General features: G+C 36.9%; 1 protein-coding gene and 1 non-coding gene across 2 annotated transcripts in view; both read left to right on the forward strand.

The window, feature by feature from the left end:
• The window catches only part of SLC9C2 (solute carrier family 9 member C2 (putative)), a 74,314-nt gene that overhangs the window by 23,022 nt on the left and 24,353 nt on the right, over positions 1-26,939 (forward strand). The window contains exons 7-16 of the mRNA XM_032291365.1: positions 3,503-3,602; positions 6,279-6,422; positions 8,373-8,541; positions 11,097-11,178; positions 15,602-15,765; positions 16,703-16,798; positions 19,358-19,455; positions 20,453-20,572; positions 21,723-21,921; positions 23,660-23,848. Coding sequence (XP_032147256.1) covers positions 3,503-3,602; positions 6,279-6,422; positions 8,373-8,541; positions 11,097-11,178; positions 15,602-15,765; positions 16,703-16,798; positions 19,358-19,455; positions 20,453-20,572; positions 21,723-21,921; positions 23,660-23,848 — 1,361 coding nt within the window. The remainder of the gene's footprint in view (positions 1-3,502; positions 3,603-6,278; positions 6,423-8,372; positions 8,542-11,096; positions 11,179-15,601; positions 15,766-16,702; positions 16,799-19,357; positions 19,456-20,452; positions 20,573-21,722; positions 21,922-23,659; positions 23,849-26,939) is intronic.
• LOC116560340 lies at positions 24,255-24,361 on the forward strand. The gene has a single exon (XR_004272924.1). It is a non-coding gene; the product is annotated as a U6 spliceosomal RNA (small nuclear RNA).

Genomic DNA, 26,939 nt, shown 5'->3' on the forward strand with positions numbered 1-26,939 from the left:
TGAGGGTTGCTCACTGCCCTGAATCAATAAAATCATAGAAAGCATTCACTGAAGGTTCCTTTCCTTCAAATGTCTTCATCTTTTTTTCTTCTCCTTTGCTGCTTTTTATAGATGCCTTAAATGTTTGAAGAAAGAACGTTTATCTACTACACTGTGAGTTCCTTGAGGTGAAGACTGTCTCTTAGTCATCTTCCTGTTTGTTCTCTTTTCTATGTTTGGAGCTTGCCATATGCCTGATAGTAATTTAACACATGTTGGTTGAGTAAACTGCTACTAGTCCTTGAAGAGCTTTGGAATTGGGCAGACTTGAGTTCAAATCTCAGCTCTGCAATTTATTAGCTTGGTGATCCTGGAAAATTACTTAACCACTCTACGGTTCACTTTCCTTATCTTTAAAAGTGGTATGATAGGCCGAGTGCAGTGGCTCATGCCTATAATCCCAGCACTTTGGAAGGCTGAGGTGAGTGGATCAATTGAGGCTAGGAGTTTGAGACCAGCCTGGCCAATATAGTGAAACCCTGTCTCTACTGAAAGTAAACAAATTTAGACAGGTGTGGTGGCTCACGCCTGTAATCCCAGCTACTCGGGAGGCTGAGGCACAAGAATCTCTTCTACCTGGGAGGCAGGGTTTGCAGTGGGCCAACATCACGCCATTGCACTCCAGCTTGGGCAATGGAGCAAGACTCTGTCTCCAAAAAAAAAGTATAAATTAGTTCAACCATTATGGAAGACAGTGTGGTGATTCCTCAAGGATCTAGAATTAGAAATTCCACTGGACTCAGCAATCCCATTACTGAGTATATACCCAAAGGATTATAAATAGTTCTATTATAAAGACACATGCACACATTATGTTCGTTGTGGCACTGTTTATGATAGCAAAGACCTGGAACCAACCCAAATGCCCATAAATGATAGACTGGACAAGGAAAATGTGGCACATCTACACCATGGAATACCATGCAGCCATAAAAAACGACAGGTTTGTGTCCTTTGTAGAGACATGGATTAATCTAGAAACCATCATTCTCAGCAAACTGACACAAGAACAGAAACCAAACACTGCATATTCTCACTCATAGGTGGGAGATGAATAATGAGAATGCTTGGGCACAGGGAAGGGAACAACACTCACAGGGCTAGGTGGGGGGAGATGAAGGGGAGCGGAGGGAAGGGACAGTTAGTTGCATTTGTTCGGAAGACTTACTGCAGAGTATGAATGAACTATAGAAGGTAGGGATTTTACACTAATCATTCAGGCTTAAATACATCCCAGAGTCAGCACATATGTGTGTTATATATACCGATTTTAGCCAATGATTCTTTGGGGCTTCAAGGCAGCACTGTGCCACTGCTCAGAAAGAAAGCTTGCTAGGTAGCCTCTTGTTTTAGGTTGAATTGCATCCCCCTAAAGGATGTTGAAGTCCTGTATTCCAGTACCTGTACAGGTGACTTTATTTGGAAATAGGTCCTTTGCAGATGACCAAGTTAAGATGAGGTCATTAGGGTGGGTCCTAATCCAGTATGACTGTATCCTTATAAAAAGGGGAAATTTGGACACAGAAACAGACACACATAGAGGGAAGATTATGTGAAGACGCAGAGAGAATACCAGCTATAAGCCAAAGGATGCTTGAAACTATCAGAAGCTAGGAGAGAGGCCTGGGACAGAATCTCCCTCACAGCCCTCCGAAGGAACCAACCCTGTTGATCTTGGACTTCTAGCTCCAGAACTGAGAGACAGTACATTTCTGTTGTTTAAGCCCCCTAGTTTGTGCCATTCAATTTGGCCTCCCCAGGAAAGCAATACACCTCCCTCCTTAATTACACTTTCCTCTGCTTCAGGAATTAAAAAACAATGTCAGGCAGTCCTTTACTCATACTTAGTAAGTTCCTGACAGCAAAGTCAGAAATAGGCAGTGTCATAAGGAGATGTTCCATAGCCAGAGAGCTATAATGTAGATAAAATTCTCACTTATACATTCTCTAATGCTACATTTCTTTCATGCTGTTTAATTTTTTTTTTCCCTCACTTAAGCTTAAGTCCAGAGAGCATCTGATTGAGGTTGGAGAGTCACCTCTTGGAATGCTGATGTATAATTCATGAAAGAACATGGGTTCTATAAAAGTGTAGGCTAGAGGCATTCCTCCTAGCAAGGAGGAATATTTCATTAAGTGACAGTGTTTAGAATTTTGGGGGCAATGGAGATAATAAAAAGTGGAAGGACTTTTTATCATCTTTATAATTGTTTTAAAAGTCTACAAACAACGCGTCCCCTTGTTGCCTGTAACTGGGGCTTATTACTTACACTGTCCCTTCTTTATAAAACCCTAATTATTGAAAGATAGTTTCCCTGTCATCACAGTTTGCAGCACTCCTGGTTTTATTGTCATTGGTTATTTAAGGTAAATTCAGTTAACAGGTAGATAAAAAGAAGTCTAAATTGAACTTAAGTGATTAGATAAACTGAAAGAATAGTAAACTCATCTTTAATAAATAATATTAGTTTGCTAAGCAATAAAGTAGATACAAACAACAGCATGATAGTATTATCACTTATTCATTGCTTTAAAAGTGTGCCAAGCATATGAGTCATAACTATTTTATGCCTGTTTTATAGTTGCAGGGCCATTAATGGAGGAAGGTGAGGCCACATTCCAAGAGCAATTAGCTCTGCTTTGCCTCAAAGCCCTTGCATTCCTACCTTTCATGTTCTTTGTCTTCCTTTCTGTCTGATGGTTTTAATGTGCTATTTGAAGACTCTGTGGTCTAAGACTATCAATATTTATGGTATTCAAACATCCTTCAGGTTGGTTTTCCTGCCTCAGACTATTAATACATTTACACACTTGTTTAGAGCCTAGCAAATTACAAGTTTAATTAGGAAGGTCTATATCAGCAAAAGAAAAGCAGGCATAAGGAATTGGGGTCATTACAAGCACTGAGGTTGGCTCACAACTCCTGGTACATGTAGTGCAGTATTCCTGAGATGCTTAAAGGACACCTTGAGGGCTGTGGAACTTATTTTTTCATGAGCCCTATTCTCAATGATGGTCTCCAGCAGGAGTTGGCAAACTGCAACTCTTGGGCTAAATCTGCCTGTTAGCTGAAAATAGATTTTACATTTTAAAATGGCACAAAAGAAGAATATTTTATGGCATATGAAAATTATGTGAAATTTGGACTTCAGTGTCTAATAACCAAGTTTTACTAGACACACCCATTTACATATTATCTATGGCTGCTTTTGCACTACAGTAGCTGAATTGAGCCATTGTAACAGAGCCTGTATGGTTCACAAACATTAATATTTACTATCTGGCCCTTTATAGAAAAAGTTAGCCAGCCCCCAATTTACTGGATTAGGTCAATCCCTTGAAGCAACTTTCTAAGAACTACTACTCCTCTTAAGATTCCCATCAATTCATTCAAGATAAAGTATCTCAGTGTACAGATCTGAATGCATTTCGTTTGATTCATTTGTTTATTTTTTCTCTGCAGTGGAATATTTAGGAATGTCAGGCGTTCTTGCCTTAGCCACTGTAGGACTGAATTTAGACTCTTTAACCTTTAGACCGAGGATCGAATTTGTAATTACTAGGTAAGTTTCCTATCGTGCACTTGGATAGATCTCATAGCAGTTTAGTGCATAAGGGATCTCAACTTCATGTACACTAATAAAATTCTTTTTCCATAGCTTTTTTTTTAATCCTTAAAAATTTTATTTTTGCTATCAGTTATATTTGAAAAGAATTTAAGGTGCCAACAATTATCAGCATTAATTGACACTCTGGTTATGAATAAGTATCAGTGGCTCAAGAGACCATGGTGTTTTTTGTATATAACCTGATAAAAATTTACTTTGAACTGTGAAGATTTAAAAAAACACATTATTTCTTTGTTTCCTTCATCATATACCTAAATAACAGTATATCAATATGGGAAGAGCTGGAAAAGAAGAGTAGCAGAAAGATGTAACATCAACAAAGCTCTCACCTGCCTTTTACTCCTGGTAATAAATGCCACGTGGACATTTCTGGACAGAGGGAAAATCATTTGCCTGTCTGGGCATGCAAACAATAAATTAGCCTTTCTCTTAGAGACTATGATAAATTAGAGAATTGGTTAAGAATTATTGGATACCAGATCATCGTCTAATGTAGAAATTTCCACATCAGATGAAAACAAATGTCGAACTGAGAAAAATAAGCCATAATCTTGAGTTTTCCCAGGAAAATTAATTTATTTAATGTATGGACTATGCATTATTATAAAATTATGTTCATCCTACCTTTTTTGTTGTTTATACTGTCCTTTCTTTTACGACATTTCAATGACAGAAGATAGTATTTTCTTGCCTACTTGGCAAAAGAAAATAAAAACATGGGCACCTAAAACTATTCCATATTTGTGTGTATGTGAACGAAACTTTACTGTGTTTTTTAAATCCAGAGGCTTGGGAATAACATGTCATAGAACATCTATTTGGCATAATGCCTGAATTTAGACAGTTTCATGAGTAGTGCTGTCTGTTGACATCATTATAAATTACTTTCTATTCACTCAATTATTTATTTTTTCACCCATTCAACCCAATCCTTTCTTAACATCTGCTGTGGTCCGGATATTGCATCTTAGGTCTGGGGCTACAAAAATAAGTCCCTTCTCAGAGGTGCTTATTGTTAAGTGGCAGACGTGTTTATATAAGAAAGTAACAATATGTGTGAATAAGCATGTATTTTTCAGGTTCTACTATACGTAATGCATTTTTTAGGTCTTGTGGAGAGATTAAAAAAAACTTTTTTTTTGAGACAGGATCTTGCTTTGCCTCCCAGGCTGAAGGGCAATGGCACTATCAGAGCATACTATGGCCTCTACCTTCAGGGTTCAAGTGATCATCCCACCTCAGCCTCTCAAGTAGCTGGGACTACAGGCCTGCTCCATGATACCTGGCTAGTTTTTTTTGTATTTTTTGTAGAGATGAGGTTTCACCATGTTTCTCAGGCTGGTCTCAAACTCCTGGCTCAAGCAATCTGCCCTCCTCAGCCTCCCAAAGTGTTGGGACTACATGCATGAGCCACCGTGCCCAGCTGAGGTTTTTGAAAAAGTATTTAACTCAGTCAGTTATTCCATGACTTCTGAATTTTTTGAAAACTATGCACTAGGGTTTGAGGTTCCCCTACTCTTTCCCTGTAGGGGTTTGGAATCAATTGAATCAAGAGATAGAAGTCACTTGGAGAACCAAACTATTTCCTTAATTGGGGTAATGCTGTATGTATCAAAGAACATGGTTTATATCTGTAGCTAAAATGAAGCTTCCTTGTGCTTCTTTCTGAGCGTAAATTTTGAGATCCACCTGTAAGGAGGCTGGTTTGTGGGGCAGACACACTTACCCACTCAGCTGAAAGAGAAAGACCCGAGAGGGAATCTAGAGGAGGCAGGTCTTGAGATCTGCTTGTGGAAATCACACTTGGCCCTGACCCAGGTGTGCTATGACGTGCAACTATACAGAACAGAATGTGTACTCTACTGAGGCCTCAGTCCCATGCCCTAACCCATGTGCTCTGGTCTACTCAGTAAGAATCTCTGCGGGTGGTTCTGTCAAGCTTTAGAATTCAATCTGGGTGATTCTAATGCTTTCTTCTGCTTAAAAACTACAGTAGTGCAGAGAGTCGGCACTGTAGGAGTTCAGAGCAGGACCGCCACCACCTAGGGTGCTTAAGAGGCTTTCATAGACAACGTGGGGCTACAGTTAGCCTTACAAGACTTTTAGGAATTCAGGAGACAGGAAAGCAGACAGGATAGACTTTCAAAGTAAATAGAAGAGCACATGTGAGTCACAGAGGGAGAGGTTGTGCAGAGAGCATTGGGATGATCCGGTTAGCTATTGCAAAGTCAAAGTTACTGAGATGTACCTCCTAGTAGCAACACAACTCTGGGTTTAGCAGTAGCAGCCCCAACAGTTGATATGCTGCCAGAAAATCCCAGAGAAACTGATAAATCATCTGCTGGGGGAGGGCCTCAGTTTTCTGCCTTGCTGTTATTATTCTACTGTGAGAAGCAGCCCACGGTATTGGTGTGATGAGGGTAATGAAAAATATGGAACTGGGTGTTTTTAGATCCAACAAAATTCTTTTAATTGTTGACTGTAACAGAGGTGAAGGCAAGGGCCTCTGCTAAGACAGTGAAAGGTATAAGATACATGCTTTTATGTGAAAAAAAAAATTTTATTTAAGATGCATTGCTTAAAATGTCATTTCCTTTTCATTCATCCTAGGTTCTTAAGAATGTTTTCATCTGTATATGAACATTTAATATATGCTTTCTCTGGCATTGTGATTGGATGTGGAGAAAGCAACCATTATGACTTTCACACCATAATTTTCATACTCATCTTATTTGCAACAGTGAATTTAGTAAGGTAAGAATAATATTTTAAAGTTTGTTTACTAAGCTTAGATTCTCAAGCTCAGAATTAGAATTAGGAAGCATTGGCATATAGCAAAAAGGGCTCTGAACATGGAGCCAGGAAACCTGCCTTGTTGTCAAGGCCTTGACAATAGCTTGGTGTGCAACTTGGGATAAGTGTGTTTATTTTTCAAGATTTTATCCATAAAATGAGAGGGATTGGCATCACCTGTAAGCTAGACAGAAATGCAAATTCATGGGCCCATTTCAACCTACTGAATTGAATCTCTAAGTATGAGAGCCAGGAAATAGTTTTAACATGCTCTGCCATGAGAGCTCATATGTAAGCTGAGATTGGTCATAAAGAAAGAAACATGGCTTTAGCACACTGTTTGACTCAGGTATACATCCATTATCTAATTTCATCTTCATAACAACACTAGGAGATAAGAATTATCATCTCCAATTATTTATCTCTGTTATTTTCTACATTTTGAAGAAATCGGCCCCCAGAAAAGCAAAGGACCTTGTCCAAGGTCAAATGGCTAGTGAGTGGCAGAGATCTTGCTGAACTGATGGTTCCACGCACTAGAGGAAAGGCTTTAATCAAGGGCATTATCCTTAAGTTGGCCCTCGAAGTGTGGGTGGGTTTTCTTGTAAGACTTGAGAAAAACATTTCAGAGAGTATGAGCCAAGATAAAGAAATGGGAATACACGAACATAATAAGTGTTGCTGATTGAATATTTTGTATGGATACATGTGTATCGTATATAGTTATAATTATGTATTGATTATGTATTGAGTGCTGACCACATGCAAAGCATCATTCTAAGCCCTGAGTATTGCTGCATTTAATTGAATTACCACAATAATCCTTTGAGGCAAGTACAATTGTTATTATCATCTTCATTTTACAGATGAAGGAGCTGAGGTACAGAGAGATTAAATAGCTTGCGAATGTAGTTATGCAGTTAGTAAAAGGCAAGCCTAAATTTAACACAGGTAGGCTGACTTCAGAGTCTTTTGCTATTCTGCCTCCCTGTTTTTGATATCAGGAAATGACATAAGTTGGTTCTATTTTGGTTGGACTCTGATATTTTAGGGAAAGGTTATTTAGTAAGGCTGAAAAGGTTGGTAAGAGTCACGTTGCAAAAGGCTTGAATGCAAGGCAGAGGAGTTTGCCAAAATTAATTATATACATTATAGATGGTAATTGTAGATTTTCTGTTTCTCAATGACAGGAATTCTCTAAATTGACTTGTACAATTTATAGCTCACCAACTGATGCACAATATACTTTTTGAGGCTAAGAACACATCTGATTTTACTTTTGCGGAAATTTCATTTGTTCTAAATCATTTGAAGGACAGTACTGATATTCTCTCAGTGCTGGTCCCTTAATGATAGATTTTAAATTTTGGCACAGGTTACTTTTAAAATGTAATCTGGAGAGCAAGAAGGCGCAAATTAAAATTATTTGTGTGACATTTAGCGTATGGATTCTTGTGGGAGCTCAGTAAACATTTGGTTGGGTTAAGTTTATTAATGTGTCTACAATAATCTTACATTTGGGTCATGATCTGCACATGCCCCCATTATAATTTTTGAATCCAGTCATGTATGGCTTTTCAGGGAGTAGATGAGCTTGTCAGCATTCTTAGAAGAGGTTTCCCTGTGAGAATTTACTACCCAAATCCAAACAATATACAGTAGTGTTGATGATAATTCCTTATATTTGTTTAAAACTTTCAGCATTATTTTTCAAGACTTGAGTATTACGTGCAAAATTTAAATAGTAGATTTGATTAGTCCCAGAAAATTGGAAGGATTTAACAATAAATTGCATTGTTTTCTCTTTCCTGAAGAAATGTATATTAAATTTAGTATTTAGTACATGCTTTCAACCATGAATAACATTAATAAACAAGGTGTGATTTATTTTTAATGTTTCTCTCTCCACAGGTTGCTCACTATTTTGTTAGTGAGCCTTATTTTGATGCGTTCAAATTATGAATATAATTGGCGATGGGGAGTTGTTATGGCATGGTCTGGAATTAAAGGAGTTTTTAGTTTACTCCTTGCTCCTGATATTTATAATCTCACTGAAAAAAAAGTAGAAGTACCAGAAATGGTAGGAAAGATCATGTCTCATGATTATTCATATTTATAATTTTTACTTATTTTTTATGTCAGAGAACCCAGTAATAAAGTTAACCAGTTTTGAATTAGATTTTAAGTAGAAATGCATTCTTTTAAGTAGAAAGGAACTGAGCAGAACCTTATTTATGCTGAGAATTTGAAAGGGACCAGTAATTATGGAGTAGTTATGGATATGGTATTAGATGAACTTGGGCTCTGGTCTGAAACTCTGCCATTCACACGATAGATGATCTCGAAGAAGTTCCCCAGCCTTGCTGAGCCTCAACTTTCTGTTGAGGATTGAGATGATGCCCAGTAGAATACCTGACACTTAATAAATGCTCAGTAAATGTTATTGAACACACAAATGCTATTTTCTTTTTCTTTCTTTTCTTTTCTTTTTTCTTTTTTTTTTTTTTTTTTAGACAGCACCTCTCTCTGTCATCCAGGCTGGAGTGCAGTGGTGCAATCTTGGCTCACTGCAATCTCTGCTTCCTGGGTTCAAGCAATTCTCATGCTTCAGCCTCCCAAGTAGCTGGGATTACAGGTGTGCACCACCACACCTGGCTGATTTTTTTTTTTTTTTTTATTTTTAGCAGAGACAAGGTTTCACCATGTTGGCGAGGCTGGTCTTGAACTCCTGGCCTCAGGTGATCTGCCCACTTAGGCCTCCACTCAAAGTGCTGGGATTATAGGCATGAGCCACCATGCCCAGGTACAAATGCTATTTTTCAATGGCTGCCAGAAAGCACGAAAAAACAATACTTTTGTCAAAAACATCTACTCCTTATAGTTCTTAGAACAAAAACTGAAAGGTTTTGGAACAAAAACTGAAACTAGTTAAGCATACCATGATGAGAAAGATTTTATACATTTTTAAATTAAGGATCTAGTTATATTTATGTCTTTAGGGCTAATTAAAAAAAATTTATTTCTTGAAAAATTCTAGGCAAAGACTCCATTATCTGTAGCCAAAAAAAAAAAAAAAAAAACTTGGTTTCCTTTCCACTCTTTCTGAAAGCCTTTCCCCATGGGTTAGCTGGTGGATTTCTGGGCAGTCTGGTGGTGGTTGTATCCTACAGTCCCCGCAAATCCAAAGAGCCCAGTGCATCTGCTGGCAGTGCACCTTGTCATCTGTAATAGCACTGTAAGCTAGATAGAGAAGTTTCCAGAAGCTGCTACAAATCTCCAGGATCAGCCCCTCATTACCTCCAGTCAGATAAACCCCAAATCTTGTTTTTGGGAGGGGGAAAACCACTTGAATAATATGAGCTCAAGAACGCTGACTTACCTACCAAGAAATCTGGAGGTAGATGTATGGAGTTTGTCTATATTGTCTAATTTCCAGCCCAGAATTTCTCCTCTTTACTATTTTCCTGCTGTCCTGAAGGCCCAAGGAGTACAGTATTTATTTAATATCTTCTTTTTGGGAGCTACTATTGACCTTTCCATATTGCATGTGGAGAAATCGAAGAGAGGAGTCTTCTGTATGTAGCATGAGAGGGAAAGACCTCAGGTGCCCTAACTCCCAAAACAGGAAGTGCTGTTTTTGATGGGGTATCATATTCATATTCCTCACCACATTTTTTTCTGAGGATTTATATCTGTGGGCCTTCTCTGAGCATTAATTTTGAGTTCAAATAACCGGTGGTTTTGCAAAGACTTTGGTTCTTTCCGTGCTTCAAAAGAAAAGTGAAATAATCAACATTACCGCTCCTTCGATTTTCTTTTATGCAAGGAATTGGCCTAGAACCAAGTCAATGAGAAGTTAACTAGCACCTGGGAATCATTTTACAGCGTTTCTTAATTCCGTCTGATGTTAGGAATCCCATTGCTTCCACCCTAGACCTACAGAATCACAACCCACAGAGGGAGTCAGTACGTCTAACAAGTGCTTCAGGTGATTGTTGTTATTAGTCAAGCATGAGAGACACTGGAGGAGAAATTACTATGAACTCTTCTTTTCAGTGATGGACGCTGTGGCTCAGAGGGGTTAAATTAACTGGCCCCCAATCACATGGCTAAGAAATGTCAATGTCACGGCCTACAAATGTGGTTACCTTTCTGCTTCTGCACGGCACCTCTCCAGACCCCACCACAGCTCCTGCCTTCTCCTTCAGAGCCTCTGGTACAGCCGTAGTAAATGCTGGTGGCAGGCACATACCCCTCTGCTGCCCATGGTCACCATCCCGCCTGCGGTTGCTGGGCTTTCTCCCCACCCTGCAGGTTCCACAGCCACGTCTGGGATGGCTACCACTTTGACTGCTGCCAGGAGTGGCAACTGTGGAGAGCTCCCCGCACAGTGGCCTTAGTATATAATCTCCAGTCTATTGTTTTCCTCATTGCAATTGGAAATTAATGTCTGCTCCAGTGTAGTATGTTCAGACAATGTTCACAAAACACCCTGTTTGCCTTAACTGACTTATCAGGGACAGGGTTTTAAAATGTGGATTAAGACATTCATAGAATTTTGTTAGTGGCTAAACAATGATTACTTTTGGAGTACTTAATATTTTGCTTCTAACTATGTATGTGCTTTGTTTTTAGTTTATACTCTATATACAAGTAATATCGTTATTGACGATGGGAATAAATTCATACATGATGACTCAGTCAGCCAAGAAGTTAGGTAAAGTATATGTCTCATTCATGAATTAACTGAGGAGAAAAACACAAACAGGTTATTGTTGGCTGTCATAGGGACATTTCTTATGAAGCTCAAGAAATTGGTTTAGAAATTATTCATTTTTCATTATTCATATTCCAAGTAACAGATGCTGTATTACTTGGGATATTGGTTCATCCAGTTTAACAAAAGCCAAATGAACAAAGGCTTAAACAAGACAGAAGGATTTTTCTTTGCCTTCACCAAAAAGTCTAGAAGTGTGAGATGGTTCTGCTCTACAAGATTGCGTAGAGATCCAAGTTTCTTTCCTTTGATTGCTCTTCCATGCCCTAAGCAGCTGCTCTTGAAACGTGCTTACTACCACCATGTCTACAATCCAACCAACTAGAAAGGGGAAATGGTGGGGGACGGGTGTGTGGCAATGGAGGGTAAGCAGCCTCTTTCTAATATATCATTATCACTCACATTCCATTGGCCAGAACTTAGTCATATGGGCACTATGGGCAAGGCAAGCTGGGAAATATCTTTTCTGGTTGACAATATGATCAGTCAAAACTTAGAGATTCTATTGGCAGAAGGAAGAAGATAATGGATATTGGGAGGCTCTGCCACAGTTGGTTATTTCTAAAAGGAATCTCAGGTTGTTTACAATAAAATGCATAAATATAATAAAATAACAAATAGACACATTCAGTAGAGAAATCCAGGAGAGAGGGGAAAACTGGGGTGAGATTAGGCAAAGTCTTATAGTAGAGCGTTAGTATAGTTGAATATGCCATGGCTTGATCCTCAGCTCTGCTGCTACAGAGACCAGATTTTTTCCAGGAATTTAAAATTAATCAGACTATTGGAGATTTACATATCAGGCATAACTTGGAGATATTGCAGGTTCAATTCTGAACCATATGAGAAAGCAAATAATGCAGTAAATATCACAATAAAGCAAGTCTATAAATTATATGGTTTCCCAGTGCATATAAAAGTTGTGTTTACACTATGCTCTAGTCTATTATAATGCAAAAGCACAGTGTCTAAGACAACTATTTATATACCTTAATGAAAAAATGCTTTTTTTGCAGAAAAATGCTAATGATCATCTGAACCTTCAGCAAGTCATAATCTTTTTGCTAGTGCAGGGTTGACAGCTGCTGACTAATCAGGGTGGTGGCTGCTGAAGACTGGGTGGCTGTGGCAGTTTCTTTAAGACAACAATGAAGTTTGGCACATCGACTCTTCCTTCTGTGAAAGATTTCTCTGTAGCATGTGGTGCTGATTGATAGCATTTTACATAGAGTAGAACTTCTTTCAAAATTGGAGTCAATCCTCTCAAAACCTGTTGTCGCTGCTTTAGGAACTAAATTTATAAAATATTCTAAATCCTTTGCTGTCATTTCAGCAATGTTCACAGCATCTTCACCAGGAGTAGATGCCATACCAAAAAAGCACTTTGCTTACTTGTCCATAAGAAGCAACTCTTCATCCATGCAAGTTTTATTCTGAGATTGCAGCAATTCATTCACATCTTCAGGCTCCACTTCTAATTCTAGTTCCCTTCCTATTTCCACCACATCTGCATTTACCTCCTCCACTGAGGTCTTGAACCCCTCAAAGTCATCTGCGAATGTTAAAATCAGCTTCTTCCTGACTCCTATTAATGTTGATATTTTGACCTCCTGCTATGAATTATGAGTGCTCTTAATGGGACTTTGAATACTGACTTCTTTCCATGAGGTTTTCTACTGATTTTCCCCAGATCCATCAGAGAAGACACTATCTATGACAGCTATAGCCTTACAAAATGTTTGTATATATGTATGTATGTATGTATTTATTTATTTTTAAACATGTGAAATGCTATGTATTTGCTGAGGAGTGATTTACTTCCAATTATGTGGTCACTTTTAGAGTAGGTGTGATGTGGTACTGAGAAGAATGTATGTTTTGTGGATTTGGGATGGAGAGTTCTGTAATGTTTATTAAGTTTACTTGTTCCAGATCTGAGTTCAAGTCCTGGATATCCTTGTTAATTTTCTGTCTCGTTGATCTGTCTAATATTGACAATGGGGTGTTAAAGTCTCCCACTATTATTGTGTGGGAGTCTAAGTCTCTTTGTAAATCATTAAGAACTTGCCTTATGTATCTGGGTGCTGCTGTATTGGGTGCGTATATATTTAGGATTGTTAGCTCTTCTTGTTGCATTGATCCTTTTACCATTATATAATATCCTTCTTTGTCTCTTTTGATCTTTGTTGCTTTAAAGTCTATTTTATCAGAGACAAGAATTGCAACTCCTGCTTTTTTTTTTTGCTCTCCATTTGGTTGGAAAATCTTCCTCCATCTCTTTGTTTTGAGCCTTTGTGTATCCTTGCATGTGAGATGGGTCTGGATGCAGCATACCGATGGGTTTTGGCTTTTTATCCAATTTGCCTGTCTGTGTCTTTTAATTGGGGCATTTAGTCCATTTAAATTTAGGATTAATATTGATATGTATGAGTTTAATACTGCCATTTAATGCTAGCTCGCTGTTTTGCCCATTAGTTGATGCAGATTCTTCATTATGTTGATGCTCTTTACCTTTTGGTATGTTTTTGGAATGGCTGATACTGGTTGTTCCTTTCTATGTGTAGTGCGTCTTTCAGAAGCTCTTGTAAAGCAGACCTGGTGGTGATGAAATCTCTGAGCACTTGCTTGTGCACAAAAGATTTTATTTTTCCAAAATGTATTTATTAAATAATAAGACTTGAAAGTCAAAATGAGTCCTTGATACTTGGGCTGCAGAATGGACATTGTGTTAGCAGGCAGGGAAACAACATTCATCTCCTTGTCCATCTCCATCAGAGCTCTGTGTGACTAAGTGTATTGTGAATGAGCAGTAATATTTTGAAAGGAATCTTTTTTTTTTTTTTCTGAGCAGTAGATATCAATAGTGAGCTTAAACTATTTAGCAAACCATGCTGTAAAGAGATGTGCTGTCATCCAGGCTTTGTTTTTCCATTTCAGAGCTCAGACAGAATACATTTAATTTATTCTAGGATTTTTAGAATGGTAAGTAAACATTGGCTTCAACTTAAAGTCATCAGCTGTATTAGCCCCTAACAAGAGTTAGTCTGTCCTTTAAAGCTTTGAAGCTAGGCATTGGCTTTTAGTAATGAAAGTCATCCATAGCATCCTCTTCCAATATAACCAAGCTTCAGATTTCTTTAACTCACTGTGGAATAAAGATTATATAGCAAGTACTTTATCTTTTCAGAGTCAGTATTCATCCTCTCTAGAAATATTGTGTGGTACACATTTAACAGGTACTTAATGGATTTTAGTTTTATTAGTCAGAATTTCAAACCAACTCCTTCCACCTGGTCTAATGCTTTTAAGCAGTCCCTCCTCATACTCTTCCAGGATCATCTTAAACACTGGGAGTACATTCAGATGGGCTGGTGCCACCAAGTGGCCCATATGCCTTCATGCTTCCCCTGAGAACCTGGAAAGCGGCTGATGCCCATCATATGGGTGGGATCTAGTTGGACAAATGAATACATTTTCTCCTTGTGTGGTCTTTGCCATGGGAATTTTAAATCCAAAGCAGCAGTTGGTCAGATGCATCTTTGCTCTCTCTGGGTTATAGTGAACTGATCCTGATGCTTGAGAGGGATATCCCTACAGACCTTTCTGAATCCCCAAATTTCAAATCACTCCATTGTACACAGTGTCCCATAGAGAGTGAGCTAAAGTTAAACTGAAACACTTAGGAGCCATTTAACCCTTGAAGACACATTTCACATGCAATTATGAGGCGAGAACAGCTTTATTAAGATGGAATTGTGTGTAAGTAGGCTAAGCTCATTTACTAGTTAATTTTTTCTCTTTGGTGAGTCTTATAGCTCATACCTCAAGAAAATACAAAATGCTACAAATTTTGAACATATTGATTCACTGGCCAGAAAACAGAGATGTTAAATTTGAGGGATCTCTATTGCATTGGCTTTTAAATGTTACTATGTACAGTATAAGAAACAATTGGAGAACCTGTTAAAATGCAAATTTTCAGGCCAATCTGATTCTGCAGCTGTGGGGTGGAACAAGGAATCTGCATAGTTTGATAGGCAGCCCTTCCACTGTATCCGTTCCACTTTGAGAGCTACATATGGGTTGTGTTGAAGTAGTCAGTCATGTCTTTTGCTGTAGGGAAAGCAAGGAAACCAATAAACATTTTTTAGCAGTTGAGTCAGATAAAGTTGAGCTATATAGCCGAAAAGAAACAAATAGTTGGACCATTTTCTAGAAAGTTTTGTAGGAAAAATTGTTCTTGCTATAACCACTTTGGTTTGCAGGCAATCTCAAGATAACACTACAGAATCATGCAACATTTTTTTGCTTTCCATTGCCTTCTCTGTACTCTATTAAGCTCTTGCTTTCTTCTTTCTCACAGGTTTGTGTGTTCTTTCCCTCCCAAGACAATTGGCTTTGCAAAATGCCGCTCAGCACATCCAGGAGATAATACGGAACACAATAACTTTATTTAAAACAGAAAAAATTTTGACAAATGTTAATTGGACCATAGTAGAAGATAAAACGACGATTGAATACATTCCTGTGAGTTGATACCTGGCAAAAAGCAGTCTTCTTTTCCTTCCCTGGGCCTACCTCGCTTGCTTTAGTCTATTGTTAAAAGACCTGATTCTGCTAATTAAATTGGGAAGATAGTTACTAGCTTTGCTATTTTGGAGAAATGACTTTGAATTCTGTCTCTAAAGACAAGGTCTTGGTTATCCAGCTTTATTTGCCAAATACCAGGAGAATGAATGGTTTTTTTTTTTTTTTTGTTTTTTTGTTTTTTTTTTTTTGAGACGGAGTTTCGCTCTTGTTACCCAGGCTGGAGTGCAATGGCACGATCTTGGCTCACCGCAACCTCCGCCTCCTGGGTTCAAGCAATTCTCCTGCCTCAGCCTCCTGAGTAGCTGGGACTACAGGCACGCGCCACCATGCCCAGCTAATGTTTTGTATTTTTAGCAGAGACGGGGTTTCACCATGTTGACCAGGATGGTCTCGATCTGTTGACCTCATGATCCACCCGCCTCGGCCTCCCAAAGTGCTGGGATTACAGGCTTGAGCCACCGCGCCCGGCAAGAGAATGAATGTTTTTGCAATCTGGCTGGTTGAGTACGAATCAATGGCCTCTGCCAAGATGATGTTTTCAATGGCTTAAGATAAGAATTCTCTCCTGGTAGAAGTGTTATAAAAAGCAGAAAACACAGGCTGATTTAGAGAGCAGTCAAGCATGTAGATAGGTTTAGAGACGAATTTGAGATATAAGTCTCCCCAAATGAATACTTACTTCAGCACAATTGAAGGCAACACTTCTTATATGTGAAAAAACATTACCCAAGTTATACATAGCTCTTCATTCTAGCAATTCTCCTTTGAATTATTGGAATCTTTGTTAAATGTAGCATTTGCCAGCTCTTAATCATTTTTACTTATTTTTAACTTTATCTCTTTATGTTTTAAAATGTCGTCTGATACGGTTCAGTTTTCCCATGTTTCACCTAAGGAAATGAAGAAGGAATCCCCAACAGATGAAGTTTTAATAGAAGAAGCCAGATTGCATGTTGCTGTAATACAAATGGTTGGTGCTGTTCACATAATGTTTTGAAATTTCTTTTCTTGCAATGTCTTTAATCCTTGCATATGGTTTTCAGATGACTTGAAAACTTTTCTTCACCTTCTGAAAGTCTATTGATTGTTAAAATTAATGTGTGACTTTTTAAAGTTAAGAAAAAAAATCTCCTTCCTGAGGCTTTCAGTCACAAACCTTATTATCCTGTTTCTATGTCTGGCAAATTTTAGCAGTCACTTTTGAGGGCTCTTAGAATAATGTTTGGTGCTATTTACATACTGATTAGACATTTTCAAATATTTAAAATTGCTTTTACAAATTTAACATATCTGAGTTCCTTTTATACAAAATTTTCTCAAGTGCTTATTTAACTATTAGAGATGTAATAAACTAAAATAAATCTGATGAATCAAAAATTCTCTTGAAATGTTATAATACTAATATTTAAATGTTCTAATATAAACATAGGAAGATTACCTGGTAAAATCAAGCTTAAACCAGCTTATCAAATTGTACATTGTAAACTGGAATTATGATCTAATAGAACACATTTTATTCAATATAAAATGTATATAAAATACTAATTATGCCCAGAATTTTTGTCTATTTTTAAAACTTATTGTCAATATTAAGAATTCCTAACATATGCAGAAGCAGATAGACTTGTGTAATAAAGCCTCACGCACCCATCACCCAACCTTAAAAAACATCCACACATGACCAATACCTGCTGCATCCTAACCCACACCTTATGTATTAGTTTGAAAAAAATCATACATGGCATATCATTTCACCTGTAAATATTTTAGTATCTATCTCTAAATTTTAAAGTATTTTAAAAAACATAATAAATTACTAATATTATACTTAAAATGAATAATAATTCCTTAATAATATCAAATATTGAGTCAGTGTAAGATTTCCAGTTGTCTCAAAAATGTGATACATATTTATTTTTACAGTTTATAGTTTGAAATTGAACTCTGATAAAGTCCACACATTGCAATGAACTGATATGCCCTTCAAATCTCTATTAACATATAAATTCCTTCTTTTCTCTCTCATTTTTTTCTGTTGAAGATCATATTTCCCTTTCCTTTCCTTTCCTGGCCATTGCCCCTTACATTTGGAAAGGGAGCTTCAGAATTTGCATAGCCTTTATCAAAGCTGTTACTGGTGAATCATTTTTCTATCTTCTGAAAAAGGAGCTAATGAATGAATAAGAATCATATTGAGATATAAGTGGCATGAATTCGCTCCTTTCCTGAAATGACTATCATCCCTTAAATTTTAAGACTTGAGAAAATATGTTAAATGCAGTAGCAGTTGGAGTCAACATTTTTAAACAATGGATAGGCAAAGTACATGGTCAGTATGTGAAGAAATTTAGGCAGCAGTTCCAGGAGGTAACACTGGGAAATGCTGGCTTAAATAAAGTTAAATGAGTTTCTTTTGGAACTTCTTGTAGAACTTCTCAGAGTTTTTAATATGCTGATGTACATTGAGATTCTTCAAGAGGGACTATTAAATGCAACATTTCCTTACCCTTTCCCCTTCCCTGCATAGTTTTTCTGAATTTAATGTCAGTATTATGTAGAAGCTGTAATTTTTCTGCTATTTTAGGGGGAGGATTGACATAACCATACAGCCTATCTTTTTATTTTGATAGTTCTTTGTGGGGCTGAAATGATTACTTAGAATTAATACTTTGCACACTCTATTCTGCTATAAAAAGATGATGCTACTGATGCTATTTATATTACTAAAGCAAACTCTTTGAGTTGTATATATATATATATATTTTTTTTTTTATCTATTTCTTTTTTTTTTTTTTTTTTGATATGGAGTTTTGCTCTTGTTACCCAGGCTGGAGTGCAATGGCGCAATCTTGGCTCACCATGCCTTCTGCCTCCTGGGTTCAAGTGATCCATAGTGCTTGATTCTCACAGTATAACACTGACTAGAAGGAGAATCAATGATCATGAACAGAGTTAAAAAATGCTTTTCAATCAATATGACTTTATCATTAATCTTTTTTCTTTTTTTTTTTTTTGAGACAGAGTCTCTGTCTTTCAGGCTAGAGTGCAGTGGCATGATCTTGGCTCACTGCAACCTCTGCCCACTGGGTTCAAGCAATTCTCCTGCCTCAGCCTCCCGAGTAGCTAGGATTACAGGCATGCACCACCATGCCTGGCTAATTTTGTATTTTTAGTAGAGACAGGGTTTCACCAGGTTGCCCAGGCTGGGCTTGAACTCCTGGACTCAAGCAATCCACCTGTCTCAGCCTCCCAAAGTGAGCCACCATGCCTGGCTGAGTGGTATACATTTTGATTTTCTAGAAAGCTAAGACTCTTTTTATCTCTCATAACATTCAGGACTGTACTTTATAAAAATGAGTATTCAGTAAACATTTGCATTTAATGAAATTTATTTCCTACTATATAATTTTTTGTAATAGCATATTTTGATATATTGAGTTCAATAATAATAGTGAGACTATGTAAGGGTTAAGAAAAATACATTCATGTTTTGATCTTTTGTAATCTTCATTTAAAATTGTATGTTTAGAGTAGCTTTGAGCAACAGCATAATGATGGAATTCTTGAAATAGAGGCAGCCCAGATATTAATTGGTGCAGCAAAAAGCTATTGCCTCATCCAAGGAAAGTAAGTGTAACACTTCTTTAACTGATATTTCCAAAATCAAATGGTTATATGATGAAGAATGAATAAACTGAGAATTAAATGTCCAGATGGATCAATCCATTATTTCACATATCTATATCTAGCCATCTTCTGTCTGTCCATCTGTCTCGTCCTTCCATACATCTATTCATCTACTTTTAATTTCATTTGTTTACATTTCTTCCCCTAAAGTTTTATAACCCTGGTGACATTAGGGGATTCTGGAGAAAGATTGAACTGTCATGTAATTAGATAAAACACCAGGGAATCCATGAAAAGGAACTTATATAGCTTCAATTACTATTATAATTATTTTGCCTTTATATTATCTTCACTTTAAATTACCAGACAGATGAGGTACAGAAGCCTGGAGGCTGCCATTAGACTGCTCCCTGGGGTGGAGCAAGCTCTGGAAGAATTGGCCCAACTGCTGATGCTGACAAGTACAATTAAGTCTGGTGGGAAAAGCTCAGTATCTTAGAGATACATTGATCTCTTGTTATAGTCCTGGAAAACATTAGATAATAGATGATCCAACACAAAACTGTGGGGCAATAATGATAGGAGATCCTGGCTGGATGATACATACATTTCAGCGGCCAGGTAATCTATTTGGAAGATCTATTATCAGTCCCAGGAATAAAGTTTGGGAAGGGTAGAGCCTTCAGGGCCTTGGAGGGGGTTGTGCTGGAGCCGCATGACAAAGGAAAGCTTGATTCCAAACTCCAAAGAATTGTTCTAGAGAAGCTTTACTTATGTGTGATCTCTGGTCAGGAACAGAGGCAGCAGGAGTCTCATACTAAAAATGCTCCTGTACCATGACCATGGGGTGGATAGGTGGATGGACTCAGAGGCTTGTGACTGAGCATATTTGGTGGGTCCATGTTAAATTTATACTTAGTACACCTCCCCCTTTTATATTAACCCAAAGTAATACTTGCTTTTTATTATAACACAAATGTATATTTTTCTCTGTTAGATTCATGAGTATTTACGATGTTTCATCTTATGTAAGTGCTAGAAGTTGGCTTATAAAGTTTAAAAACGTTTTAACTTTCTTGGACTATCCTAAAGAAAAGATACTTTTTATTCCACCTGAGTAAGTATTGTGAACCTTTAATAGAAACATACTTGAAAATACTACCATTTCTACATTGTCAGAACAGCTTATCTCAATTTTCCTTATTTAAAAAAAAAACTATATTATGGTTGATTTTCACTGATTGCGTGGTGCTTGCTTCTCTTCCTCCATTCTGTTTCAGCAACTTCATTGACATCTCTATTAGAGAGTAGTCAGGAAGGAAAAAAGGATGGTCATATTTGAATACTGCAAGTTTTAATTGCTGTGTCTGAAGGTTATAGTGTGTTGTTGGCTGCTTAATATTCTCCTGGGTATAACATAGAGCAAGGGTGAGAAATATCTAACTGGTGACTAGATCTAGCTCTGTTTAATTTCACCTGTGCTATCACGTGATTCTGTTGATCTATAATTAGGAAAAACACAACATGGCCTGCATAATACCTGTAACCAATTTTCCAAAATACCACGAAATACAGATTTTACTTAACTGGGGTGGATTTTTTACTTCGTTATATAAATTGTGAGCTTACATACTTTTTAGAGTGCAGAGACATAACTTTTCTACCAATAGAAGATGTCAAAACAAGATCATACCAAGAGCATTAATGCTGCTAAATTTTAAATGAGGATTAACCTTTTATAACAAATTCTAATTTGTTATAAATTTTAACTTTTTTCTATTTAATAAGTTTAAAGAGATATAAAAAATCAAAACTGTAGAATCTTCACATATATCCAAAGAATCTCTTTTTGTCATGCTCTACATTAGGCAAATTGAAAAGTTTTAAGAAGTATGTGATATAGTAATTATTTAATAAGACTATTTATTTCTCACTCGATTTTAAACAATCCAATGTATAATTCATTTTCTTCCAAACTTATTTGTTTCTTGCTTTTATTTATGAACCTTTGCATTGTTTCCAAGACACTGTAGCCTTGATTTTTAAAAATGCTTCCCCCATCCCTGATATGGATTTTTAAAAATGATATTTTTTATTTTTTTCCATTATAATGTTTATGTACAGGAAATATGCTTTTGATTTTTATTATTATTTTATATTATCTGTAGTCTTCAAATTATTTTTAATGATTTGTTTAAACAAATGTTGAACTTCAGCTGCTAATTATACTTTTAAGTGATCTAACATTTTATTTGGTCTCTTTTCAGGAGTAATATATTTCTGACTTCTGTATTTCACATAGTATTTTCTGAAGAATTTGAATATGCAGGACACATTATACATCTGATATATATTTATCCTCTGATAATACAACTGTGGCCAATGGCAAGAGAGTTAAATGGGTCAGCACTGATAGCGATGAACTACTATTTTATATTTTTGTATGTATTAGAATCAACATTGAAGGTACTGTTTAAAATAGAAATATAATCTATAAAAAGAGCAATTCAGGTATTTTGAATCTATTTTTGTCATATTATTGAAGTAACTTGATCCAAGAGCCATTTGCTATGATAATTAATGAGATCCTGGAAATTTAGTAACCTTTTTGAATTTTCTAAGTTTTATAGTGAAATTAGTATAAAAGTCATGGTATTGGACATCAGCTAAGTATCATAAAAGTAGAGAGATTCTCCACTTGAATCCGGGAGGTGGAGGTTGCAATGGGTCTTAAAAAAAAAAAAATAGTACAAATTACAACTTTACAGTGTGACGTAAGATTTGGTATCTATATTTATCACAGTTTTTCACCATCTTTTGGTTTAGTTTATATTAGCTTCAGAAAATGGAAGTTTTAAATAGAATAGGCATCTCCACTATTTTTAAAATGGCTTTTTATGTTACCTCTCTTCTTGCCAATTTTGTTCATTTTTATTTGTAGCAAACATATCAATGAGTTTTAGTATAGGTTCATATCTATATTGTATTTAAATCAACTATGGGTTTATATAAATGCCAAATTTAGAACAATAGATTTAGATCATCAGTGAATACAAGTATTTTTTTTTAACGTGAAACATATTTTATTATAGAAAAAAGATTAATGAGGCCAGGCACAGTGTCTCATACCTGTAATCCCAAAACTTTGGGAGGCCGAGGTGGTGAAACCCTTTCTCTACTAAAAATATTTTAAAAATTGCTGGGCGTGGTGGCAGGCGCCTGTAGTCCCAGCTACTCGGGAGGCTGAGGCAGGAGAATTGCTTGAACCCAAGAGGCGGAGGTTGCAGTGAGCCAAGATTGCGCCACTGCACTCCAGCCTGGGTGACAGAGCAAGACTCTGTCTCAAAAAAAAAAAAAAAAAAAGAAAAGAAAAAGAAAAAAGATTAATAATAAAGTCATATTGGTTGAAAAATATATTTTAACTCTGTTCATGATCATTGATTCTCCTTCTATTCTGTGGTATACTGTGTGAATCAAGCACTATGTCATAAAGAGCATTTCCCTGTTAATAATTACAAACTGAAGTGATAGAGGCATGTCAGAATTGAGAAAACACTTCGAAGCAAAAGCAATGTGATGTACTCTATTTTATTATGTTTGTATGTAAATACTATCGTAAATTGATCAGAGTGAAAACATTTGACAAACTCTAACGCTAAAATCAATTTTTCTAAATTACATAAATAAACCTAATTTTCTTAAAAAAGAAAAAAAAAAAAAGGAGACAGATTCCCAAGGATCAGGTAAAGAAGAACTGAAAATCCAGACAGGGATGTTTTCCTCAAATATTTTTTGAAATGATGCAAGAAATAAATAAGTGAATAAGAATTGGTTTGCTAGGCCCTTGTCATAAAATGTGAGTTAATTATTCGTATAAATGTGTAAAAGGTGATTTATCAGCATTACTATTTTCACATTTTATTATTAATAGTATTGCAATGAACCTGTTTATTGCTATTTTTAATGCTTGTTTTTGGCAATCTAACTTTATTATAGAGTATATATTTTTAATCAAATTATAATTTTTGATATTGAAGATTTAAAAGAATTTTGGGGGGATTCCAAATCAATAACTTAAAGCTCAACTTTTGGAATATAACTCATTTGTAGTCAAGAATCTAATCGTTAATTTTATAGATTCCCCCCCAACATTACTGTATAGGTGCTATGAAATGACACTTGTTTCTATTTGTTTTCTATACAGATAATAATTCTGAAAAGGAAATATTTTCAACAGTTTTGGAATGTTTTGGAATTTTCTATCCTGGTCACTGGAATCATTGATATCTTTTTTATGTACCTTGTGAAACGGATACCAAACAGCTTGACTCTTATTCAGGTTACAGTAGTAACAGAATATTTAAGACTCATTAGGTTTCTTACTCTCTTCAAGGTAAAATTTCATATTTTAAAATATTAAGATTTGCCAGGAGTGGTAGCTCATGCCTATAATCCCAGCACTTTGGGAGGCTTAGTTGGGCGGATTGCATGAGTCCAGAAGTTTGAGACAACTTGGGCAACATAGCAAGACCCCATCTCTACAAAAAATTAAGAAATTACCTGAGCGTGATGGTGTGCACCTGTGGTCCCAGCTACTTGGGAGGCTGAGGTGGGAGGATCGCTTGAGCCCAAGAGGCTGAGGCTATAGTGAGCCAAGATTGTGCCATTGCACTCCAGCAGACAGAATGTGATGATGGCTCTGGTGACAGAGGCAGACCCTGTCTCAAAAAAAGTAATAAATAATAAAATAAAATATTAAGATTCTTTTCCTACACTGTGTGTTAAGAAACCCCATTGTTGTGCTCGCTTCGGTGGCACATATACTGAAATTGGAACGATACAGAGAAGATTAGCATGTCCCCTGCGCAAGGATGACATGCAAATTCTTGAAATGTTTCATATATTAAAAAAAAAAAAAATGAAAAGAAAGAAAGAAGCCCCATTGTCGTGAAAGAAATGAAACAGAAGTTGTCCCTTCTGGAACACCCTCTCAGTAGGTATCTGCGTGGTTCCCTCCCTCACTACCTTCAAGCCATTGCTCAAATCTCACCTTGCCACAGAGGCCTCCCCTGACCAGCCTATGTCAACTGGCAACTCACCCTTCACACCCTCAATTCTACCTCATTCTCCTGATTCCCCTCTACCTGCTTAACTTTGATTTTTCCCCACAGTACTTATCAGCTATAATTGTATATACCGTCCATGAGGTAGAGATCTTTGTTTTGGTCTTTCTTTTTCCATTTTGAATAGAGATGGGATCTCACTATATTGCCCAGGCTGGTCTCAAACTCCTGGGCTCTGGCAATCCTCCTGTTTCAGCCTCCCAAAGTGCTGGGATTACAGGCATGAGCCACTGTACTCAGCCTGTTTTGGTCATTGATGTAACTAACCTCTGCCTCCAGAACAGTGCTTGGCATATAGTAAGTACTTAATAAATATTTGTCGAGTGAATGAATGAAAATCTGGGTGCCGCTTGAAGCAGGGTAACCCAAAGACAAGTTCTTGAAGTTTCAGTAAAATTTATTGATGTCTCCCAAACTGTGCAGAAACAAAAAATATTTTCTCCACAGCTCCACAGTCACATGGCATACTACCTATGGAATTAAATTATGCTGTGGCCTTCAATTGCCTTCACAATTGCTATGCCTTCTTTCCCTGACTCTGGTTTTGATTCTGAAGGCAGATTTTTATACTTTCAGTTTCTACTCTTATGCCTCCTTTCTCTCTTTCCAGTGGAGTTGCATTATATAAGGTTTTAACTTGGGGGCTTTAATGATTTCACTTGCCATGCCATGTTTGTTGGTGTTTAATTCTTATTACATCAAGCAAATCTCTTATATTAGTATTTATTGAAGTTATATAGAGAGACTTAACATTTTTAAAAATTGCAATAAGCCCTGATGGTAAACTGCACACTTTATACTCCTCCACCTAGTCCCCATTCTCCACCTTTAATAGTTATCTTTAAAGCAGAATTGTTTGACTATCCAGCTTGTGCTTACAGACTTTCTTTTTTGTTCCTTCATTTATTCTGCATTGGTGTAACCAAACTTTAGCGTTCAGAAGAATTACAGTTCAGAGTTACTGTACCTGGTTTAAAGGGTAATTTTGATTCGATGTGCTTTTTGCCTTATGAGCTGAGTTTGGAGCAAAGGACTCATTTAAGGCATAACTCCACCATCATGGAAACTATCCTAGAAATCAGGATGTGTTGTGTGAGGCTAATTGTTGAGATGGAAGATAGAAGTTTCTTTAGGTAATCAGTATTTATATAGAGGTCGTATGCAGGTAAATGTAAAATAATTATTTTGGAAATAATACTTTGTGAAAAGTATTTAAAATGAAACAAAGATTTAAAAATGTATTATTGTGGAAATGGTCACAGGGGAGCAACAGCTATCTGGGATGGTGGCCCGGTAGCAAAATAATTTACCAAGACAGTTGTAGATAAAGAAAGGCAGATTTATTAGAGAAAGTAGGAAAATACATTGCCAGGGAAACAATGGGCAGCCTGCAAGAAAGAAGCTGACTGCAAAGAAACAAAGGCTTGCTGGAGATTTTATAGGATGGTGCGTCCACTGCCTGCTGCAAGGGCTTTGTGCTGTTAATGCCACAGTTGCAGTGAGCTAACTTGCAGGTGTCTGGTGGTAGTTGGGCACAGAAGATTTTGAGCTGTTTGTGCAGGAAGGCAATGTGTCCTGGACCATGAAGAAAGGCAGACTTGCAGCTTATCTGCTGTTGCTTTTTGCTTTCCCCTGCTCCCACCAGGCTGACTCCTTTTGCCTAATTAGGGACGTCACATAAACCAAATCTATTTAGAGTGTGGGCAGCAATGTTCTGAACCAGTTGTCCCTTCTGTCTAGCATGCTCTGACAAATCTCAGTGAAGTATATTACCATGGTTTTTAATTGAACACTCCCTATTTTCCAGGAATTGTGTAAAGCACTTTACATAAATTGTCTAGTTTAATTATTAGAACAGCCCTGTGAGGTAGATGTCACCACTATGTAAAGTTAGGTGGCTCATAGCCAGTCTCAGCATCATGTGGCTTTCAAAAGAGACAAACTTGCACTGGAAAACTTGAAAGAATATTGGTGAGCTTTAGGTGCCCTAAAAGAAAGCTCATGGAGTGTCAGTGCACTGTGGAGTATAACTTTGAAAAAATCCTCTTTAGGATGTGGAGAAATAGGAATGCTTTTACACTGTTGGTGGGAGTGTAAATTAGTTCAACCATTGTGGAAGACAGTGTGGTGATTCCTCAATGATCTAGAACTAGAAATACCATTTGACCCAGCAATCCCATTACTGGGTATTTACCCAAAGGATTATAAATCGATCTATGATGAAGACACATGCACACATATGTATATTGTGTCACTGTTCACAATAGCAAAGACTTGGAACCAACCCAAATGCCCATCAATGATAGACTGGATAAAGAAAATGTGGCACATATACACCATGGAGTACTATGTAGCCATAAA

The sequence above is a fragment of the Sapajus apella genome, unplaced genomic scaffold, assembly GCF_009761245.1.
Source record: "Sapajus apella isolate SASKATOON/1434 unplaced genomic scaffold, GSC_monkey_1.0 scaffold25, whole genome shotgun sequence".
In the NCBI taxonomy this organism is placed as follows: domain Eukaryota; kingdom Metazoa; phylum Chordata; class Mammalia; order Primates; family Cebidae; genus Sapajus; species Sapajus apella.